Source organism: Stegastes partitus, unplaced genomic scaffold, assembly GCF_000690725.1.
Source record: "Stegastes partitus isolate 25-593 unplaced genomic scaffold, Stegastes_partitus-1.0.2 Scaffold5, whole genome shotgun sequence".
Lineage (NCBI taxonomy): Eukaryota > Metazoa > Chordata > Actinopteri > Pomacentridae > Stegastes > Stegastes partitus.
In genome coordinates this window covers 906,863-926,070 of record NW_007577736.1, presented here as the reverse complement: position 1 = coordinate 926,070, position 19,208 = coordinate 906,863, and the positions used below count along the sequence as shown (strand labels likewise).

The window sequence follows — 19,208 nt, the reverse complement described above, 5'->3', positions numbered from 1 at the left end:
TAGCACTGAGCAGAAGGTCAAGAAAAGTTTTTTTTTTCTTCCAAAACGCAGGTTTAAAACAAAACACCATACAACCTAAATTAAATATACTGTCCATAGTATATGTTCTGGGTGAACATGTCAAGGACAACAGACGTACATCTCATGATTCTTGAAGTTATTTTTGAAAAGGCAAACTGATTTCTTTTACTGTCTTTGTATCCTACATCTGCCCTTATATGTTTCCCTTTAGGGGAGGTCACATCCTGGGTCAGCGAATCGTAGAAAAGAAGCTGCTCACCACAGACACTCCACCAAGAACACTGAAGGCCGCCGATTTCCAGCTCCAGGCATTTTTTATTTTTTTTTGCCAGGGAAGAGAGCTACAAAAGCAGAGATCAGAAAACCCCACCTGGAATTCATATTTACCTTTCATCATCTGTTTTTTTTTATTTATTTTTTTACCCACATTGTATTCAGTTCTATTTGCTATCTCTCTTCAGGGACAGAAAGGGAAAGCAGTGCTGGTGCAGCTCCAAGCAGGTGGCTGCTGGGGTTGTTGCTGTGGGAGCTGACTCAGATAATTTGCCTTTTCAGGCTGCTTTCTTGATGCATTCAGCTCAAAACAATGCTATGTGGCAAAGTAGGAGCACAAGTTCAGCAGTGAATTAAAGATATATTTACAATTTAGTAACATAAAACCTTTCCACAGTCTTAGGAATGTGCTCACTTAATAGTGTGAGAGCACACAATAGAGAAAAGAATTTCGATTAAGAGCTCAAACTGAATATTATTCATAAGGCAGAGAAAATATTGAACAACTCATATCTCTGTTTTTTAAGAACAAACTACGTTGTTAGCAGATTCATCTGCTCATGTCTTAAACAAGTTTGAATGAACCTAATGCAGATAATGTTATTAAAGCATGATTCAGTTTTTATGTACATAAAAATAGAATTACTGAATACACTAAATAACCTAATGCTCCTAAATAAAATAACCCACTGTACCAAATGACTGGTGGAGCTGGTAGAAAAAGCAACAATAAGCACATGTTTACTTAAAATTTGGCTTTGCAAGCTACAAAGAAGAGCAATTCAAAAACCAATAAAAAACATTATTAAATAAAAGCTACATATCATCCATCCATTATCTATACATCGCTTAATCCTCACAAGGGTCGCCGGGGGGCTGGAGCCTATCCCAGCTGACTTAGGGTGAAGGCAGGGGACACCCTGGACAGGTCACCAGTCTATCACAGGGCTACACTTAGAGACAGACAACCAAGCACACTCACATTCACACCTACGGACAATTTAGAATCACCAATTAACCTCAACATGTTTTTGGAGTCCAACTGTGTGGGAGGAAGCCGGAGAACCCCGAGAGAACCCATGCAAACTCCACGCAAAAGATTCCAGTGCCCCAACCGGGACGTGAACCGGCAACCTTCTTGCTGCGAGGCAACAGTGTTAACCAACTGCGCCACCCTGCAGCCCAGCTACAGATCAGACTTGCAAAAATGATTTCATTGTTTAAACATTTTCCTTAAACCGTAATTATTTGTGAATTGCTTTGTTGATATTTAGATTCATTTTCAGATCTAAACCTACACAAAAAAATGCTCATTGTATGTTCCTTTTTGTTAATGGCATGGATAACCACAGTCTACTGGCAAAATGGCACTAAACTCTACAAATTACATCGTTCTCTCCTGTAATTCCAGTGTGTCCAAAACTTTGGACAAAAACACATGAGATGGTGGATCACTTAGCTTTGTTATAAATTAATAATACTGAATATGTCCTCTGAGGAGTCCTCAAATCTCACCTTGCTTCTGACAGTGAAATGACTGCACCTCAACCTTGTGATTATATTTTACTGAGATCTGATCATACTCTATGTAGACTCACAACTTGCAGAGACATGCCTTCCCTTATTGTCCAGCTCAGATGAAATCCCTAAAATGGTTTACAGCATGACTTTTTTTTTTTTTTTTCTTCCCACCTCTCTCCTGCAACTGACTTGTGCCCACGAGAATAAGGGTTCAGAAAGTGACAAACATAATTGATGAGCAACCACAGCCAAGCTCGTCTCATTCCATCCAGGCACAGTGGAAGCCAGAGACATGACCGGGGCATCTTAAAAGTGCCATCCTTTTAATTACACTTGCACTTAGTCAACCAAAACACTCAAGTACCTTGGGAACTCCTTCAGTACAGTAATTTGTGGGAAAGGACTTAGTGCGAAGAGAAGAGCATCCAAAGACTCGTACAGTGCACTGCATTTAATAACTGGGGGTGAAACTGTGTCTCACACATGCAGCCTCTTATTCTCTCGACCACAAAATGCTGATTTTGACCCCAAAGCTGATTTTGTAAACACAGTGAAATCTAATGTTTTGAAGTTTTGTGACATGAAATAACATTTTTTGTAAAGACATAATACTACAGCTAATTTTATGGTTCAACAACAAGCAAATATGTACACCTTCATAACTGTTTGATGCGTTTTTCTAAAAACAGATGACATAAAATCTCTAAATAAACTCCAAAACTCGGGCCTGATAGACTGCTAGTTATTATGGCAGCACGCATCCGGAAGATACAGAGCCACATGAGCATCCCATCAGAATTGGTTTGGTTTTCATCAGCGTCTCGGAAATCTGCTAGAACCAACACAGCAGTTTCATTTGGCTCGGGTGCTGTTTGTGGTAGTCTTCGCTTTGCTTGTCTGAGCATGTTTAGACATGTCGGCTTGCAGTCTTATACTGGTGGGTCGGGTGATGAGACCCAGGGAGCCCAAACACAACAGTCTACGTTCAGACCAGGAAGCCAAAACAACGCATTAAAACAAACACACAAACACACTGCTGCACCCGATACAGAAAATGCACACTTTTCAGTCATGCTTCACTCCTACTCTGCATTTGTAAATGTGAAGTAGAACTTTTAAGTTTTGTTGACGTAACTAAAGCAGAAATGTTAATAATTTGACAATCGCATTTTTGTGTAACTATGACATTGTGGTATATTTCATGTTATTTATCTGATGTTGTTTGCTTGTAAATTACTGCAAAATAAAAGGTTACTAGATAAAAAAAAAAAAAAACAAACATGCATTTGGCTGAGCAGATCCAGTTGACGGACCCGGCATAACATTTTTTCAAGTTACATTCACAATCTTTTTTTTAATCACACTAAAAAGCAATCTTTGTTCTATTCCATAATTTTGATTTAAACAGTAGAAGCTAGTTTGCTTTTTCTACAGTAAAATTAGGCACTGGTTCCCCCCAAAATCTGTGAAATTCTACATTCTAAAGACCTGTCAGATGTTCTATATCTAGACTTTAAAACATTTGAAAACAGCTAAAACATGTTTAGATAGTGGAAGAGATAGAGGATTGCCACAGCAACAATCTGACAAAAAATGTGAAAGCAGTGGGAGTATCAAAGGTCACAAGCGGGGGAGCAGCGTTGTGTGTCAAGGTTTGGATGCATTTTTTCTCATTCGTGAAGGTTTTTTTTCTCAAGCTAAAACTGAGAACAGTGATCTTAAAGGTTGTGCAAGGGTACATTGTTGGGTGTTAATTCTCAGCAAACCCTTCACACGACACGCATCAGTTCTATAGCGTGATTCTTGTCTAACTGAAAGGGGCATTCATGTCATAACCAAATGTGTGGCTATAACAAAACAGGCATTCTGTGAGTCAACCCTCTGGCTGTTTGCATGTTCTTGGATGAGATCTAGCATTTGACCTCACTAATTGATTTTTGCCTGCAGGTCTCCGAGCTTCACCTATCTAAAATACAGAAAGTTTGCATGGCTCTCTTCCCACGCCTCGCTCTCGACAGGCAGTGGTGATATATGAGGCCTGGTGTACTCACCGTCCTCCCGAGACTTCTGAATGAACGCATCGACGCCGCTCTCTCCGTAGTTTCCCTCTGAGGCCACTGTGGACACGTAATTCCAGCGCATGGCCTTGACAATGTCCACCATGGCCTGGGCCTGGTAGGTGTCTGGAGGCACCACGCGGGAGAAGAAGTCATAGCGGGTGTTGTCGCTGAGCTCCGGAGCCGTGGAGGCGTAGCTCACCTGGGGTATCTGCACACAGAGAAATATCGATGATATTATGAGCTTTGGGTAGCTTGCGGTGAAAGTAGTCGTGGGACGGGAGTGAAGAATATAGGTCCAAGACAATGCAAGTTTATTTGTTCTGCACTTTTCAACAACGAGGGAATTCAAAGTGCTTTACATAAGACATAAAAGGCATTAAGAGAAGATGTAAAAGAGACACCAAGCTATATAAACAGACACAAATAGGCTTAAAAAAAACAGGCAATAAAAACAGGATGAAATAGAATAATGCAGTTTAAACAGAGGAATGAACAATTGAAGCCACAGTGCAGTTCTACATATAAGTAAATTAGCCCAAATGTAATTTAAATAAAGTTTTTCAGAGATGTGTGTTTCAGAGATGTGGTTCATGCAGGCTGAATGCTGCCTCTCCATTTTTAGTTTGCACTAAGGGACAGTAAGCAGACCTGCAGAACATCAGAAATATATTTTGGCCCTAAACCATTCAGTGTTTTGTAGACCAACAGCCGAATTTTAAAGCTGTTTATTTGACAGAAAGCCAGTGCAAAAAAAAAAAAAGAAAGAAAGAAAAATGTGAGTGCTGGAGTGATGTGATCCACTTTCCTGGTCTCAGTAAAGAATTTAACTGTGACGTTCTAAACAAGTTGCAGCTTTCTGATTGACTTATCAAAGATACTTGTAAAGACATGGAGCCCCTGAAGATAAATGTAAGTTTCATTTTATGATGATAGGTAATTGATTTAGTACTTGTCTTAATGTGGCTATTAAATTTTAGATCTCTGTAAACAACCACTAAAGATCTCTTGCTTAACTTGTGACCTTTAAACTCCCTCTAAACTTGTTTATGTAGACTAAAGTTGCATATTGAGTTTTTTCAATAAAGAAAGAATCCCTTCAAGCCTCTAGAAATGTCTTGTCTCCCCACTTATTGCAGCTTCAGCACACCAGCTCGCCAACGACTCTGCAAAACTACTTCATTCTACACAATAGCAAGCTGCAGTATTGGAGTAATTTAGCTGTAGAATAATGATGCTGAAAGCTTCATGGTGCAAGATGACGGATTTGGTTTCTCACATTTGTTCCGTGTTTGAGACAGTCCTCATTACACTGCAGATTCAAGTTAGAAATGCTTGTTTTGCTCATGATGTGTCTTACAGCATGTAATAAAAAAAACACCACATGGATACGTTAACAAGGTAAAGTTGAGTGTCATCTGGGGAGGTCTTTCACATTAGCTGCTGAATCTGGGAGGTGGCTTGTTCTTCTTTGGTTCCAAAAAAAATAATTACCTCTGTTCTATCACTGACATGCAGGTAAAGCAGGAGTGATGAACAGACTGTCTGGAAGAGATCTGAGCCAACAAATATCTTTCCTTTTGAGACTCAAAACAGAGTCAGTGATCTAGCTAACCCTATCTGAGCCTTTTCTAATATCAAGCACCACTCCTCCCTCATGCAGCAGCAGACTGTCCAGTTCACGAGCTGACATTATGAGCATGTCACACTTACAGGCAGAAGTCACTTGTTTAACATAAACAAGCCTAAATGACTTGCAGCATCTTATCAAAGCATCATTTTTTTCGTATTGCAGAATATGTTCGCTTAGCTGTAAATGATTTATATGAGTGTTTACATGTTCAGCTTCAACTGGGTTTACTGTTGTAGCTCCTGGAAACACTAAAGGTTTACAGTGTAGAACCAAAGTGAGCATGCACTTCTGAAATATCACCTAAATGTCAAATAATTCAAAATCAATAATAATTTCTGAGATGAATAGTTAAACATTTCCTCCTGATAACAATCAAACACTAATACCTCAGAAGGACTGTGGGGCCTGGGTTTTTATATAGTAAATCTAAATGGTTAGTAAGTAATTTGACAGAAAAGCAACTACTCTATGTTTGACTTCAAAATAATGCAATTACTGCAAAGATATTGTGTAGTGGCAAGTTTCTGCTGCACCCACTGTCTAAAGATTTTACTGATTCGTGCACTGAAGGAAGAAAAAAACATTACATAAGAAACTTAAATAGAGAAATAAATAGGTCAGCTGAGGCACGAAGCCTTTCTTGAGTGACCATAATTATATGTGAGGTTTTCTCATGGTTTGTCTCTACACAGGAGACTGTTTTCAGAGATTGCACCGTGTCACTTTTTGTAATAGGTAAACTGTGTTCGTGCAAATGGATTTTTTCATCCCCGTGGCACACAGTGAACAGAACAGGCGGAAGGCAGGGGTGTTTCCTGGTAATGATACACAGTGTGCCTTTTTGATGAGGATCTGTCGTCATGTTTTTGTGTCCCTGAACAAAATGAGGAGAAGGTGCACTCACGAAACATGATCCTAATGAAAACAGCCCTGTTTTCCCTCTAGATGCCTCTTTGCCACATGCAGCATTTCATTATCACAGACAGCAGACCCCGAGGCTGGGACACACACACACACAAACAGATAACCCTCGATATTAAACATGTGACTTAAAGGCAACGTCCGCGCACCGAGATGAACAACAATGGGGCCCACCTCACTTACTTGGGTAAAAGTACATCAATAAAAAACAGAACAGGACTATTCATCTTCTCTGGCCATTGGCCACAGATTGGCTATGACACAGTGAACACAAGGAGAGACTAGAGATTGGAAAAGAAAAAAATACTTGTTGAGAGGTGGTTCGTTAGAGGAGATCTAATAAATGATAAGTGAGACTAATGACTATGCATAAAGCAGTCATTTTCTAAGTGTCTTAGCTGTTACATGCTGTTCCAGAGGCTGCTTTGGGTGGCAAGGATATCAAGGTACCGCTCCAATCATTAAAACGGTTTAACATTGCTGACAGGGGTCACTATGCAGCAGTGCGTCATTGTGTCTAAATGCTTAAGAGGCCAAGCAATAGACTATTTAAAGGCGTTGAAGTGTGTTATAGACAGAAGAATAGTACTAAGTAGTTGAAATTCAGTTAAAAATTCAAAGGTACAGTTCTATTGGATATAATTCATTCGGGGGTAAAAACACTTGACCAGATGATATAAACCTTGAATCTATCCCAATCTAAAACAGTTTTTATTCAAATGAAATAGCAAAAGGAGAGATCAGCATAAAACATCAGTATAAAACATAACAGGTAATCGCCATGGCCACTAAGGTGAGGTTTAAATGTCTGGTGCTTTAATTATCTGACTTCCTTCATTCGGAGCTTATCAGTATATTTAGGTTATATGCTATTCAGTTTATGTGACTTTCTTTCATTTTGTATAATATGTTTTGTATGCCCATATTTCAGGTTGGATTGAATCTGACATTGTGTTCTAATTCCACTAAAAAAGTTATCAAATAAAGTATGTTTAAAGCTGACAATATCTCCTAAAAAATTATCAGTATTTGCGCCATGGACGAATCTTATTCTCCCACAATGCAGTGCACAAAGCAAATGGAGTCAGTGCTGACAGGTAGAAAAACTAAATAAATTATGGCTGGAGGTGAAGTAGAAAATAAGCATTAGATTTTAGGAAAGAAATGTGTGCTGCCTTGACATCCTACTCACAGGGAAAATTCCTGGTAGTATGTAATAGTATATTTTGGTACACTAATATATAAAACTGTATGATACTGAATGGCGTTATTGTAAGCATTTGTGACTCCAAGTTTGTTTTTTCGTGAATAACAAGTGAGTCATGTGTAGGTTGTTATATTACAAAATAAAACCAAACAAAAAGTTTGTATTTGTGAAGCTTGTTTAATGCACAATCTCAGGTGAAAAGAGCTGGTTTCTTCAGAACTTTTAACAAAAGATATATATAGTACATGGGGTTTGTTTGTGGTATTTTCAGTCCCAGCTACAGGAACCTTACCCATGCTTGCCCAAGCTACCCCAGCTTTGTTTGAAATGTATTCATGAAGACAGGTTAGAGGCCACAGTCGCTGAGATACTTCGCTTTAGTACCAGAACCTTAAGATGATTCCCAGAGCGAGCCACGGCATGGGAAAACATAAAATAATGATATGGAATACATCATAATGGAACAGAGTGTATTTGTGGGCTGAAAATTTTAAAAGCTCACCTAACCAACCATAACATATTACTGATAGAGGTTATTCTAAGGGTGGGGGTGGGGGGGCGGCTGTGTGGCTGAAAGTCTCCTTGACAAGGTAGTTTTCTGTTTAACAGCACTGGTGGCATGTTTGATAGGTTCTACAGGCATTGCTATAGGTGCTTTAAATACTTTATATAAAAATGCTGTTTATGAAATTAACCCCACACGTGTCCTTATAATTGAGGTTATTATGTTGTTACGTTATTGCAATTTAAAAATAAATGATTCTACAAATGAAGGCCACGTTTCATTTGCCAGGTGCTCTCTTCTTTATCCTGCTCCCCCTCTTTTGTTGTCCTCTCCCTGGCTAGATCTCACACAGAGACAGACAGGCAGATAAAAAGACAGACGGACAAATTGAGAACGCCTAAAAAGCCCTGCAAAATAGTCACATGAGGCCTGCACTGCATCAAAAGATCAAGGGTTTGTTCAAATTATATTGACAGGAAGCTTCCAAGGTGGCCGGCTGAATATGGGATAACTCATAAGCATGCACAGTGTGACGGCATGGATTAAGATCTAAAGCATCTCATTATTTACCTTGCATCTGAAATGAAGAAAAGTGCACAAAGGAGATCTGTCCACAGAAACTAAATCACAATGAACAAGTCTATTCCTCTGCCTAGTAAGTGGCTTTTCCAGCTATGTGCAAAGCTGTTTAAATGTTGTGACTATTAGCAGGTACAGTCAGCAGCCTGAAGTGGCAGATTTCTGTTTCGCTACGTCAGTCTGACATCTGTTAGTCGCTGTTGAGATGAAAAGTTGCTTTTTGCCGACAAAGACATGTGAATTTTTCATTTGACCAAAAATATTTCACGACCTGAGTTTGTGCTGTTAACATTTAGTACCTGGGTTTGTGATAGCGGCAGGGAAAGTAGTTCTGAATGTGATGGAACTTGATGGCATTTCAGTGTGATTCACATCTCAGGCACATGTGTTGTTATGGCTATGAAAAGAACTTCTTCCTGAAGCACCAGTCTGGGCTTGCTATTGAGATCTTCATTGTGAAATAAGTACAACATATCAGAGCAATCTATTTTATGAATCTGTGTGGTAGGGCAGAGATATTTAGCTGCACAGTTTGGTGCATTAGTTCCATCTGGACCCTTTCCACAAATTGACAATACACTCTGAAATTCTCATTTAAATTTTACCAATTGATATCAAGACATTTAGTTGTATCATTTTCAAACATCCTCTCCTAGTGACTCGCCTAAAACTCTAACTTGGCGTAGAATTATGGTTTTGCCTCCCTTTATGTTTTACAGCATCATTTAGGACCTTTTAGGGACTTTCTGGCGCCACATTTATCTCAAGTGTTTGCTTTGTTGAGCATCCTGTAGAGATGAGAAGCAACTTAATGATGATAATGTTGAGACCCGTGGTGTAGGTGCAGTATTTTTCTGTGCAAATGATGCTGGCATGCAAAATAGCTGACTATATTTGCATGTGTAATTCAGACACCTGACAGATCCTTGCAACCTGCAGTGCGGCCGAAATGCAGAGCATCTGCTTCAGTCAAGCTGCATATGGAAAACGTGGACGGGTAAACATAGTTTATCCTTACGACTTGGCAATCTCGTGTCACCACTGAGGAATACTGACTTTAAACATGGCATGAGTTCATTGTTCACGACTGATGACAGTAGAAATATAATAAACAACAAAGCAATAAGTTGAATCAGTCAGAAATAAGCAGCTCTCAGATTACAGACCAAATCCTATGTACTGCTCAAAATCACATTAAAAAAGAAATAAAACATTTACATTGTAAATACAGCTGTAATAATTAGTGGCCTAAATGATTAGTCAATCAACAGAAAATGACTCGTTTGATCATCCATTTAAGGTACCCTGTGGAGCTTTTGCTCTGGTAGCACTCTTCTTTTGTTCATCTCATTCCTCCACACAAACATGAGGGTGATGAGATACACAGTCGTACAACGGCTTCACACTCAGATTTACAGGTGGTGCTAAAGCATCAAAATGTGCAGCAAGGTGTAACCAAAGAAGCAGAGCACTCGCTCAGAAACACGGATGTAAACAAAGGCAGTTTTCAAACTTTTAAAAGGAACTTTGCAAATGTTTTAAAAGGAAGACCTCAAGGATACAGGCAGTTGCATTTCGGGAATAAAGCTTGAATTATGCTCCTGAGTCAGATCTACATTGTAGCCTATGCGAGAGGAATATGCCATTACACTGTTGTGCTTTATGCTTGTGTGATAGTGTGTCTGTGTCTCTGTGTGGGGTTTCTATGCCACTGTGTTGAGTTTCTTGCGTATTTTAAACAATAATGACTAACAGTGGAGCTATGAATATCTGGCCACACTGGCAGAATACTGACTATCGTGCTGCCATTTTTAGAAAGACCGATACAACTACCGCCTAATACATATTACATTTCATGCAAGCATTTTCTTGTCTCATTCACGTGGCATATTAATAGCGAGCAGAGTGATTCCACTTGTTGCCATCGTTATCAACACAACATGGACTTATGTTTCTGGTGATGTACATGTCTGATATGATATGGGGGCCTTTTTTACTATTTTCTGGAATTTTATAGTTCAAATGATTCATTAATGTTCTTATTTGCTTTTAAGTTCAATCACTAGAAGAACCATGTCTTTATGAATTTTAGTCTTTGACTCATCAAAACAAACATCTCTTCATAACTAAACTGTCACAAAATGAAAAGTAGCCTTAAACTGCTGTGCAGGAAGATGCTTCCCAGCTTCCTCATCAGATTAACTGATATTGTTGTTTACCACATTAGCATAAACACCTTTCAGGGAAACACAGGGATATGTTTTAACCTGCCCAACCTGCCAAGATAGTAAACATTTAGCAGCTCTGCCTGCTGCCTTCAGACAAGTGTAAATGTAGAAACAAAGAGTCTTGATCATCACACAACAAAACATCTGCCAGGCCCCAAAGTCTGAATAGTTCAAGGTCTTGCTTTTGTGCTCTGTGAACAGTGGGCTCCGGCATTGTTTTGCTCTGTGGCAGAGAAAGCCGAGCTCGCAGAGCAAAAAGCTCCTAACTCTCACACAGCAGGAGCTTTGTGAGTTGGCTGCAGTACAGCAAAGGCTGCGTTATACCTAAGTGTCAGTGGGTAAAACAGCAGCGTGCTCACTAAATTCAGACAACAGATAATGCCTGCAGTTTTCTAGCCCAGCTTTGTGCAGATTAAATTTACGTAAATTATGCCATCTATTTAACTATATAATGGCTACTTACTGCAGGACTGCAATGGAAAGAACAATAATTATAATATCTTGTTTTAATGCATGCCCAACATCTGCACAGACCCAGACAGTAACATCATTATTTCATTCACACAGCCCTGTTATTCAATTTATTGCCAGAAAAGAAATTTGGGCCTAGACAGCAGCGAAGTTAGTTAAATTTTGCAGTCAGGGATGTGAGTGAACTCTTTGAGTCAAACGCACCACTTCAGAATCTAGGCTTTCTCCTTAATTGCTATCAGCTGCTGTTGACACTGAGGGGAGATTAAAGTTTCACTTTGTTACTGTCAGGGTAAGTGGAGCAGCAAATAGCTGAGCCTCCTGAATAGAAAACCAATTCCTGCATAATGATATAACAAAACAGATTCTCTCTGCTGTGGGAATGAACAACAACGTAGCACTGAGCACAACGGAGACGTTTGGCTATGATTCAGACTGATGCATTATTATAGAAAGGCCCAGTGTATTAGTGGAAATTAATTCATTATCTCCATTATTTTCTTGGACTTTCACAAAGGCAGTGCTTAATTTCTTCTGTCTTCTGTGTTGGTGTGTTTATTTTTGAGACACTGCATTGTTATAATGAGTTTATTTGAGCTGAAATGTTAAACTGTGAGTCCAGATAATGCTGCCTAATTTCGGTGCCGTGTGGCCACACTGTCCATTGTCAAATGTTCAGCCCCAAAAGACCGGCGATAAAAACTCTGAGCATGCTTTAGACCTTTTCATAATATTTCCATCTCGCAGATTTGACCTTTAATATTTTGACATTCGACTGAATTGAGACGGGAAGGCAAAGCCAATAACACTGAGCTCATCCTGCTTTGTCTTCCACAGAGACCGACATCACCCTGCTTCAATCATGCAGATCACTCCGGGGAAGCAAAGTCTCTCCACTGCCTACTTCAGCTCGACTGAAGTGATGGTAACTCTTCAAAAAGGATTTGTGAACTGAGCTGAACCTGCTGGTGATGTGAGTGTTGAAGATGAGGCAGTTGCCTCAAGATGTTTGTCCTCAAACCTGGAAAAACCCCATCTCTCCTCCAGTGATGTCACACATACTGTAAAACAGGATTCATTTAGGAAATACTTTCCAGCAGAAGTGCACACCCAGCTAAAAAATGTTGCAAACAGAATGATAAATCAGGTTAGATAAATCAATTCTTTTTATTTTTCGTATAACGGAGGCAAGGCTGCAAAGAACAGAATTACTATCTGGTTAAATAAAATCATGTCTGTGGATGTTAAAATTCAAAGTTGTGTAATTAAATACTAAAGGTGAACTTGGCTATCACACATGAGCAGCTCAGAAATGCTGGCTGGCTCACAGAGGGTGTGAGGGTGTTTCTGTGTGCATGCTTGTGCATGAATGCCTGTTTTCTGTTGAAAGACAATCCAGATATTGATTTTTTGAGTGCCGTACTCCTGCTTTGCATGCTCAGATTAGCGCTACAACTCGTCATCACTTTGATTTTGTCAAGAATTGATGAGACAAATGACCTTACTGTTACTAAGCGGAGCATTTAGTTTGACCCGAGGCATGAAAACACAACAACAGAGGAAATGTTACTCACATCAGCCTGCAAAATAAGTTATTCACGATGCTTCAACATGATACAAGTTTTTAGAAAAGTTCTTAACAGAAAATCTGTTTTCTACAGCGAGAAAAGCTGAACTTTGAGAACTTTCGAATGTTATTTAAACCTGTGGCAGAATTTAATGAGCTGTTCAAATTTCAGAGCAAATGAAGGTGGAAGTCAATTAACCCCAACAATAATGACAGTTAAATCAAGCTGTCACGGTGCAGTTACATTTAATACTGTTTTTTTTTTGTTTGTTTGTGTCAGTCTGTATCTGTATGTTGTAACTGTTAATGGCAGTCTGAGATAATGCATTAGTGGTATTGCCTGCATTATAAACACCTTAGATTAAAATGTGTGCACGTTTCAAAAGCCCCTAAACGACAGCATGTATGTGTACATATTTTCGTATATTATAGAATTAAATTTACTTGTGATAATAAGCCAAAGACGTAGACAACAACAGCAGAGTTAGCTGGAGTTGTGGATTTACAATACAGTCAGCAGGATATCTTTTAATCCTGTTTTCCTTTTAATATCCATCTGGACAAGAATGTTTTCTGACAAAGAAAATATGGTCTTTTTGGGAGAGCTTTAACACAAAGTAAAATTACCACATGTAATATTTGGTCCTTTCATGATGACCATATGGTATTCCACAGTCTTCAAAGGAGCTACTTACGTCAAAATATGTCCAAGTATAAGTACACGAGTAGCCCTTTTTTTCTACATGCACCACCTCATGCCTGCAACCGTGTTGTATACCATACATCGATCTGTGCTGTTTTGTATACTGAATTAGAAAATAATGAGAAATGCCCATCACACCTTCGAACCCAAAGATTTGCAATTCAGTGAAATCAGCGATAGCACATCAAAGCTCATGTTTTAAACAGTCCAGCATCCCTTGGAATTACATCAATATTAGATGACTCTGCAGCTCACGTTTTATGTCGAGTGCCGCGCAGTAAGTAGTGCGCCCTTTATGTAGTGAAGCAAAAAATAAATAGTGTGGAGGTCAATGAGGTGGACAGGGTTCATACCTCTTGCCTCACACTAGTAATTAATTTTCAGGCTTTCGTATTTTCTGTAACTATAGCCTTTCTTCGGGTTTCCCAACTTAGCCACATGTTGGTTGTTCATTGTAATCCAAATCTTTGCAGATTTTTTCTGTTATAACTATAGGCAAGGAGTTTGTTTTCTTATGGTTAGTTACAAAAGAAAAAGGAAATCTATATTTGCAAATACTAGGCATTTCTCATAAAATGATGGGAAAAACAAGAAACTGCTTAACTTTCTTCTTACATTTAAGTATTACATTCAGTACAAGCACTATTTCAACATTAGTTCTGAATGCTGAAAAGCCCCATGCATTCAAAAAGTTCAGACGTTTTGCTTTTATCCAGACAAATTTAGGGCAAAAACACTTCTAATCACATTCTAACCCCTAGATACTTCCCTCAAAAAAAAAACACGCACAGTCAATATTAATACAGAGCATCATAATGCAAAGTGAGGTGGTACGTGCTGAAAGTGCAAACTCCGTCACGCGGCTCCTCTGAGGTCCCTTCGGACATCTACGATGCTCCAAGTTTCTTTGAAGCACTTCTCATCTGAGCTAAACATAGCACCCCCCATCTGTTAAAGACCTTATAACACAGAGTGTGAGGAATCGACTCCCTGCTATCTGGGTCTCTATCTTGCTGCTCTCCTCTCTGTTTGCACCAAAGACAGCACCTCTGGTAACCCTTTATTCAAGCTGCTGAAGTCTGTAAAAAACATAACCGAGTGAATTTTTTCTACACATACGAGGGCTGACTTGCTGTTTTAGTGAGCCAAAAACAACTCTCAGTCTGGAGCAGGGCCTGATTCCCCCAAACAACATACAGTATCATCTCTATCTGGGATTGGTGATGTGAACACTGTTCAAATTCCTTGAGACAACGGGATGAGAATATTTCTAATCTGACCACAGAGGACGCTACTCCAGCACCGTTTTGAGCAGCTCAGTGTGTCATAGTCAGTCGTGGTCCAGTCCTTACAGATCAATCACCGAAAGCATCCTCAAACTATCCATCACAGTCTGATATGACTCTGCCTCCCACCGCTGCAAGGGAAGCGTGTCATTCAAACCGCTGAAGGTGTTAGTGAGTGCTGACGGCACTGCATCACATACACACCTGAACAATAACAGGGCAGGGAAAAAGGCAAGGGAGATTTCTGCCAACTGGGACAGCCACCTGTTTGATCCATTTGCTTTTATCACCTGCCACCACAACTGCCTCCTCATGCGGCCACACACTCTTTTTTTTTCCAAGATGAGATTCAAAACTGCAAGATTACCGACATTTCAGACTTTGAATGTTTACATTGTAGCTCCAGTCTAGTGATTCAAATCTTTTTTTTTTTTTTAATGTTAGTGACAAATGGTTCTCAATCGTAAACTGATAAATCCAGACCTTGTATTAGCCTGGAAGCAGCTGTCCAACAGCGGTTCTGAGCGTTCTTTAATGCTTCACAGTTTGATGAGGCAACATGTTGAGTGGCGACACATAACTAATGAGCTGAAGATGATCTTACATAATGACATCAAAACAGGAGGAGTTGCTTCTGTGCTGGGAGAACCATATAGATGTGTTAATGTTGGAGATAATTGGATTTTCATCCGTGTCATATATATTTCTGGTATCTACAGGCAAAAGTCTTTCTTGTTCACCCCCATTTGTATCTGTATGAATGGAATTAATATTGGATTCATGTCTCAGTATAGCTGAAACTACATCCTCCAAAACAAAATCAGCACTCTAAAGCACTCAAAACAAACATATAAACTTAAAATTGTAGGGATTTACATGCAGTACCGTTGTGGTATACTGCATTTGTTTTAACTAGATAGACCAAATAAAATAATGCAGTATTGTATAATTCATGTGTGATTATAAATGCAAAGATTGTCAAATGTTTAATTTGTTCCACCTTCTTCAGTTTGAGGGTTTAGTGTGCAGGGCTAAAAAATTAAGTCTCCACAACAAGTTGGGGTTCTTCTTTGTTTGTTTTTTTAAATTCTTAATTTGTTTTCAAGTGAGAGAAAATTGTCCTTGTCCAATAGATAAGTTAGAAGTCATTAAAAAGAATTTTAAAAAAACACAGGGTGTCCTCACCTTATGTGCCCCTATTTAGCTGAATTAATAATTGTTACACTTAGAATACCAATTTGAAATGAATACATTTTCCCCACAATCTCAGCATGCCCCAATTGACCATTGTGCAGAGCAGCAACCTTTAGCAAGCCCCACCCCCGCAAAATGCAAACACAACTTCTGTCATTGGTGTTTGCATTGTAGCCAATCACGATTATCATTGTAAAACATCCTATTTAAGTCAATAAAGGCAACAGCAGGAGCTTTAGCTTCTAACTCAGAATCACACTCCGGTTTATAGACCACTATACATGGTCTTACATCTCTACCTGCAGCCTTTACTTGCGGTATATATGCGGCGTAAGGAAATCTGCATTATTCATTAAGCGGAATTAGGAATAGGTGGCCATGAATAATGTAAATTTGATTTAAATAGCATCCAAAACAACCTGCTGGAGGACAGAGTAAAACCCTGTAAGGAAAGGTGGACTTTGAGAAATCTGAAGAATTTTTGGTGAAAAAAATATTACAGATATTTTTGAAGATATCTAACCTTAAGATGGACTATAATGACAGAACTCCATTCACTGATGTCTTTTCAGGTGGTCCAATTCCTAACATGACATTCTTCCTGCAGTCCAAAGACGTGCATGTGAAGCTAGCTGGTAATTATTTTGCCGTAGGTGTGAGCAGACGTGTCTCTTTGTGTTAGTCCTGTGATGGACTGACGACCTGTCCAGAGTGTTCACCTGCCTCTCATACAATGTCAGCTGGGATACACTTCAGCCTCCCAGTGGCCCTCGACAAAGTAACGCTAAAAGATGGATGGGAAATCTGAAAAACTGAGGTAGGAAATGATTTAAACATTTTTTAATCAATTTGCCTGAAACACAACCGCAAGAAGAATCTGTAGTATCAGAAGGTTTGTAGTTTTATTTTTAGTCCACCAAGACAAGGGCCAAGGTGGAGATGTACGATCAGTGCTGTTTGTTTATCTGCTTGCCGGCGTAATTATGCAAAAACTGCTAAGCCTCCGTCTGTCATGAAACTTGATGGACAGGTGGAGTATTGGCACATGAGGAACACGTAAAATCATGGTGCAGAGCCAGGATACTTTGTTAAAATTTGGAGAAAGGGTATTAGTGTTGGTGAAGGATACACATTCTGAGTGCTCTTCTAGTTGAGTGCCCGTGTCTGAGTGTCTGCCATCTATTCAGCAACCTGATTTTGAGACTTGAACTTTTAGAAGTGAAAATGAAAAAGTCAATGAGCAAGAACTCAAAAAAAAATCTGCTTTTTTTCCTTTTTCTTTTTCTTTTTTTTAAAATCAAGAATACACCAATGGAAAACCAAAGAGAGAAAATACTTAAATATTTGACATTGCAGTGAAAGAGAGTGATTCAAAAGCTGTAATGTCAAATCAATGGTTTTCAAAGTAAAATATTGAATTACTATGAATTCAATAGTATTTCAGCATTATTTTTCATACTTTCGTTTCTTTGTTTTTATTTTTTTTGGCGAAAAATGTATTCACTTGGCTAAACAGTGAAAGTACAGATGGAATTACTAACATTACCTGGTGCATTTAGGTGTCACCACTACAAGTCAATCCACACACTGTACAAGGACACTGAAATTAACCAAACTAAATCTGAAACATTGAACATCATTAATATTAAAACTAGGGTTGGCAATACTTTTTTTCTCTATCACTGGGAAAAAATGTTGTAATGAAGTGTACTGGAGCCCTCGTTTGCCGTGTGTGCACATCCCTTCGTATGTGGTAAAGCCAGATTTAATGGCAGAAAATCCTGTAGCAAAAGCTGCCATTCTGCCATTCTAGCATTGGCAACAACTGAGTACAGATGACCAAATAAAGCTGTTTTGTGTGTGTGTGTTGTTTTGTTTTGTTGTTGTTGTTGTTGTTGTTGTTGTTGTTGTTGTTTTGCTCCCAATCCACTCCAGGTCATTAAATATTTAGTATCTGCTACTTGATACCATTTTCCTAGATGAGCCATACTTGATTTAGTTGTACTACCTGGTAGTACCTAGTTACTCTGTAATGATGAGGTGACCAGAGCGAGGAGGGCACTTCCATGATGGCAAGCAGAAAGCATTGTGGGGGTTTAGCCAGTGAGGGGACACAATGACAAAGTCTTGTTTGAGGCTTAATGACCACCATTGAGTGCACAAGTGTTCAGTTAACCTAAGATACACTAGGCGCCATGACTGCAAATTATCATCAGGATGATGTTAATTAATCAAAACTCGTAGACCTACATGTAGAGGATGCCACATTGGGCAATGTTGCTAAGTTAGTGTTGCATGTATGTATGAAATGCCTGCATATGCTCATGCTGATCTGGTGGGAAGGGCTTAGGACAGAGAAGCGGCAGGATAGAACTGTAGGATTTTCATATTCTTGTTTTTTTGTTGTTGTTGTTGTTTGTTTGCCTTTTCCGTTAATTGCAAATGTGCTTTTCTTGGGCTGCAAGGTGGCTCTAGTGGTTAGCACCGTTACCTCGCAGCTAGAAGGTCCCAAGTGTGAGGACACCGGGATCCTTCTGTGTGGAGTTTGCATGTTCTCCCCGTGTAGCGTGGGTTCTCTCCGGGTTCTCCGGCTTCCTCCCACACAGTCCAAAAACATGTTGAGGTTAATTGGTGATTCTAAATTGTCCGTAGGTGTGAATGTGAGTGTGCTTGGTTGTCTGTCTCTAAGTGTGGCCCTGCGATGGACTGGCGACCTGTCCAGGGTGTCCCCTGCCTTCACCCTGAATCAGCTGGGACAGACTCCAGCCCCCCGTGACCCTGGTGAGGATTAAATGGTGTATAGAAAATGGATGGATGGTTGTGCTTTTCTTGCTAATGTCATGTCAAACATTTGCAACAGAAAGGGGCTATAGAGTAAAGCAGCAAACTGATTTACTTGTGAGATAAATGATGGCTACAAATTGAAAAGGTGATGCCAACACTTGTGCCGTGGCCAGTTGATTTTATTTGACAGAGTGATATCTAAAGACAGGCTTGAATTGCTTCCAGTATTTTGCAACTAATCAAAACAAATCCAAGCAG

The 19,208-nt window shown here is 39.4% G+C and overlaps 1 protein-coding gene across 1 annotated transcript in view; it reads right to left on the bottom strand.

Annotated features, from left to right (window-relative positions):
• LOC103355744 (metabotropic glutamate receptor 4) overlaps positions 1–19,208 on the bottom strand; it is a 146,537-nt gene that overhangs the window by 79,603 nt on the left and 47,726 nt on the right. The window contains exon 2 of the mRNA XM_008279651.1: positions 3,867–4,083. Within this exon, the coding sequence (XP_008277873.1) occupies positions 3,867–4,083 (217 nt within the window). The remainder of the gene's footprint in view (positions 1–3,866; positions 4,084–19,208) is intronic.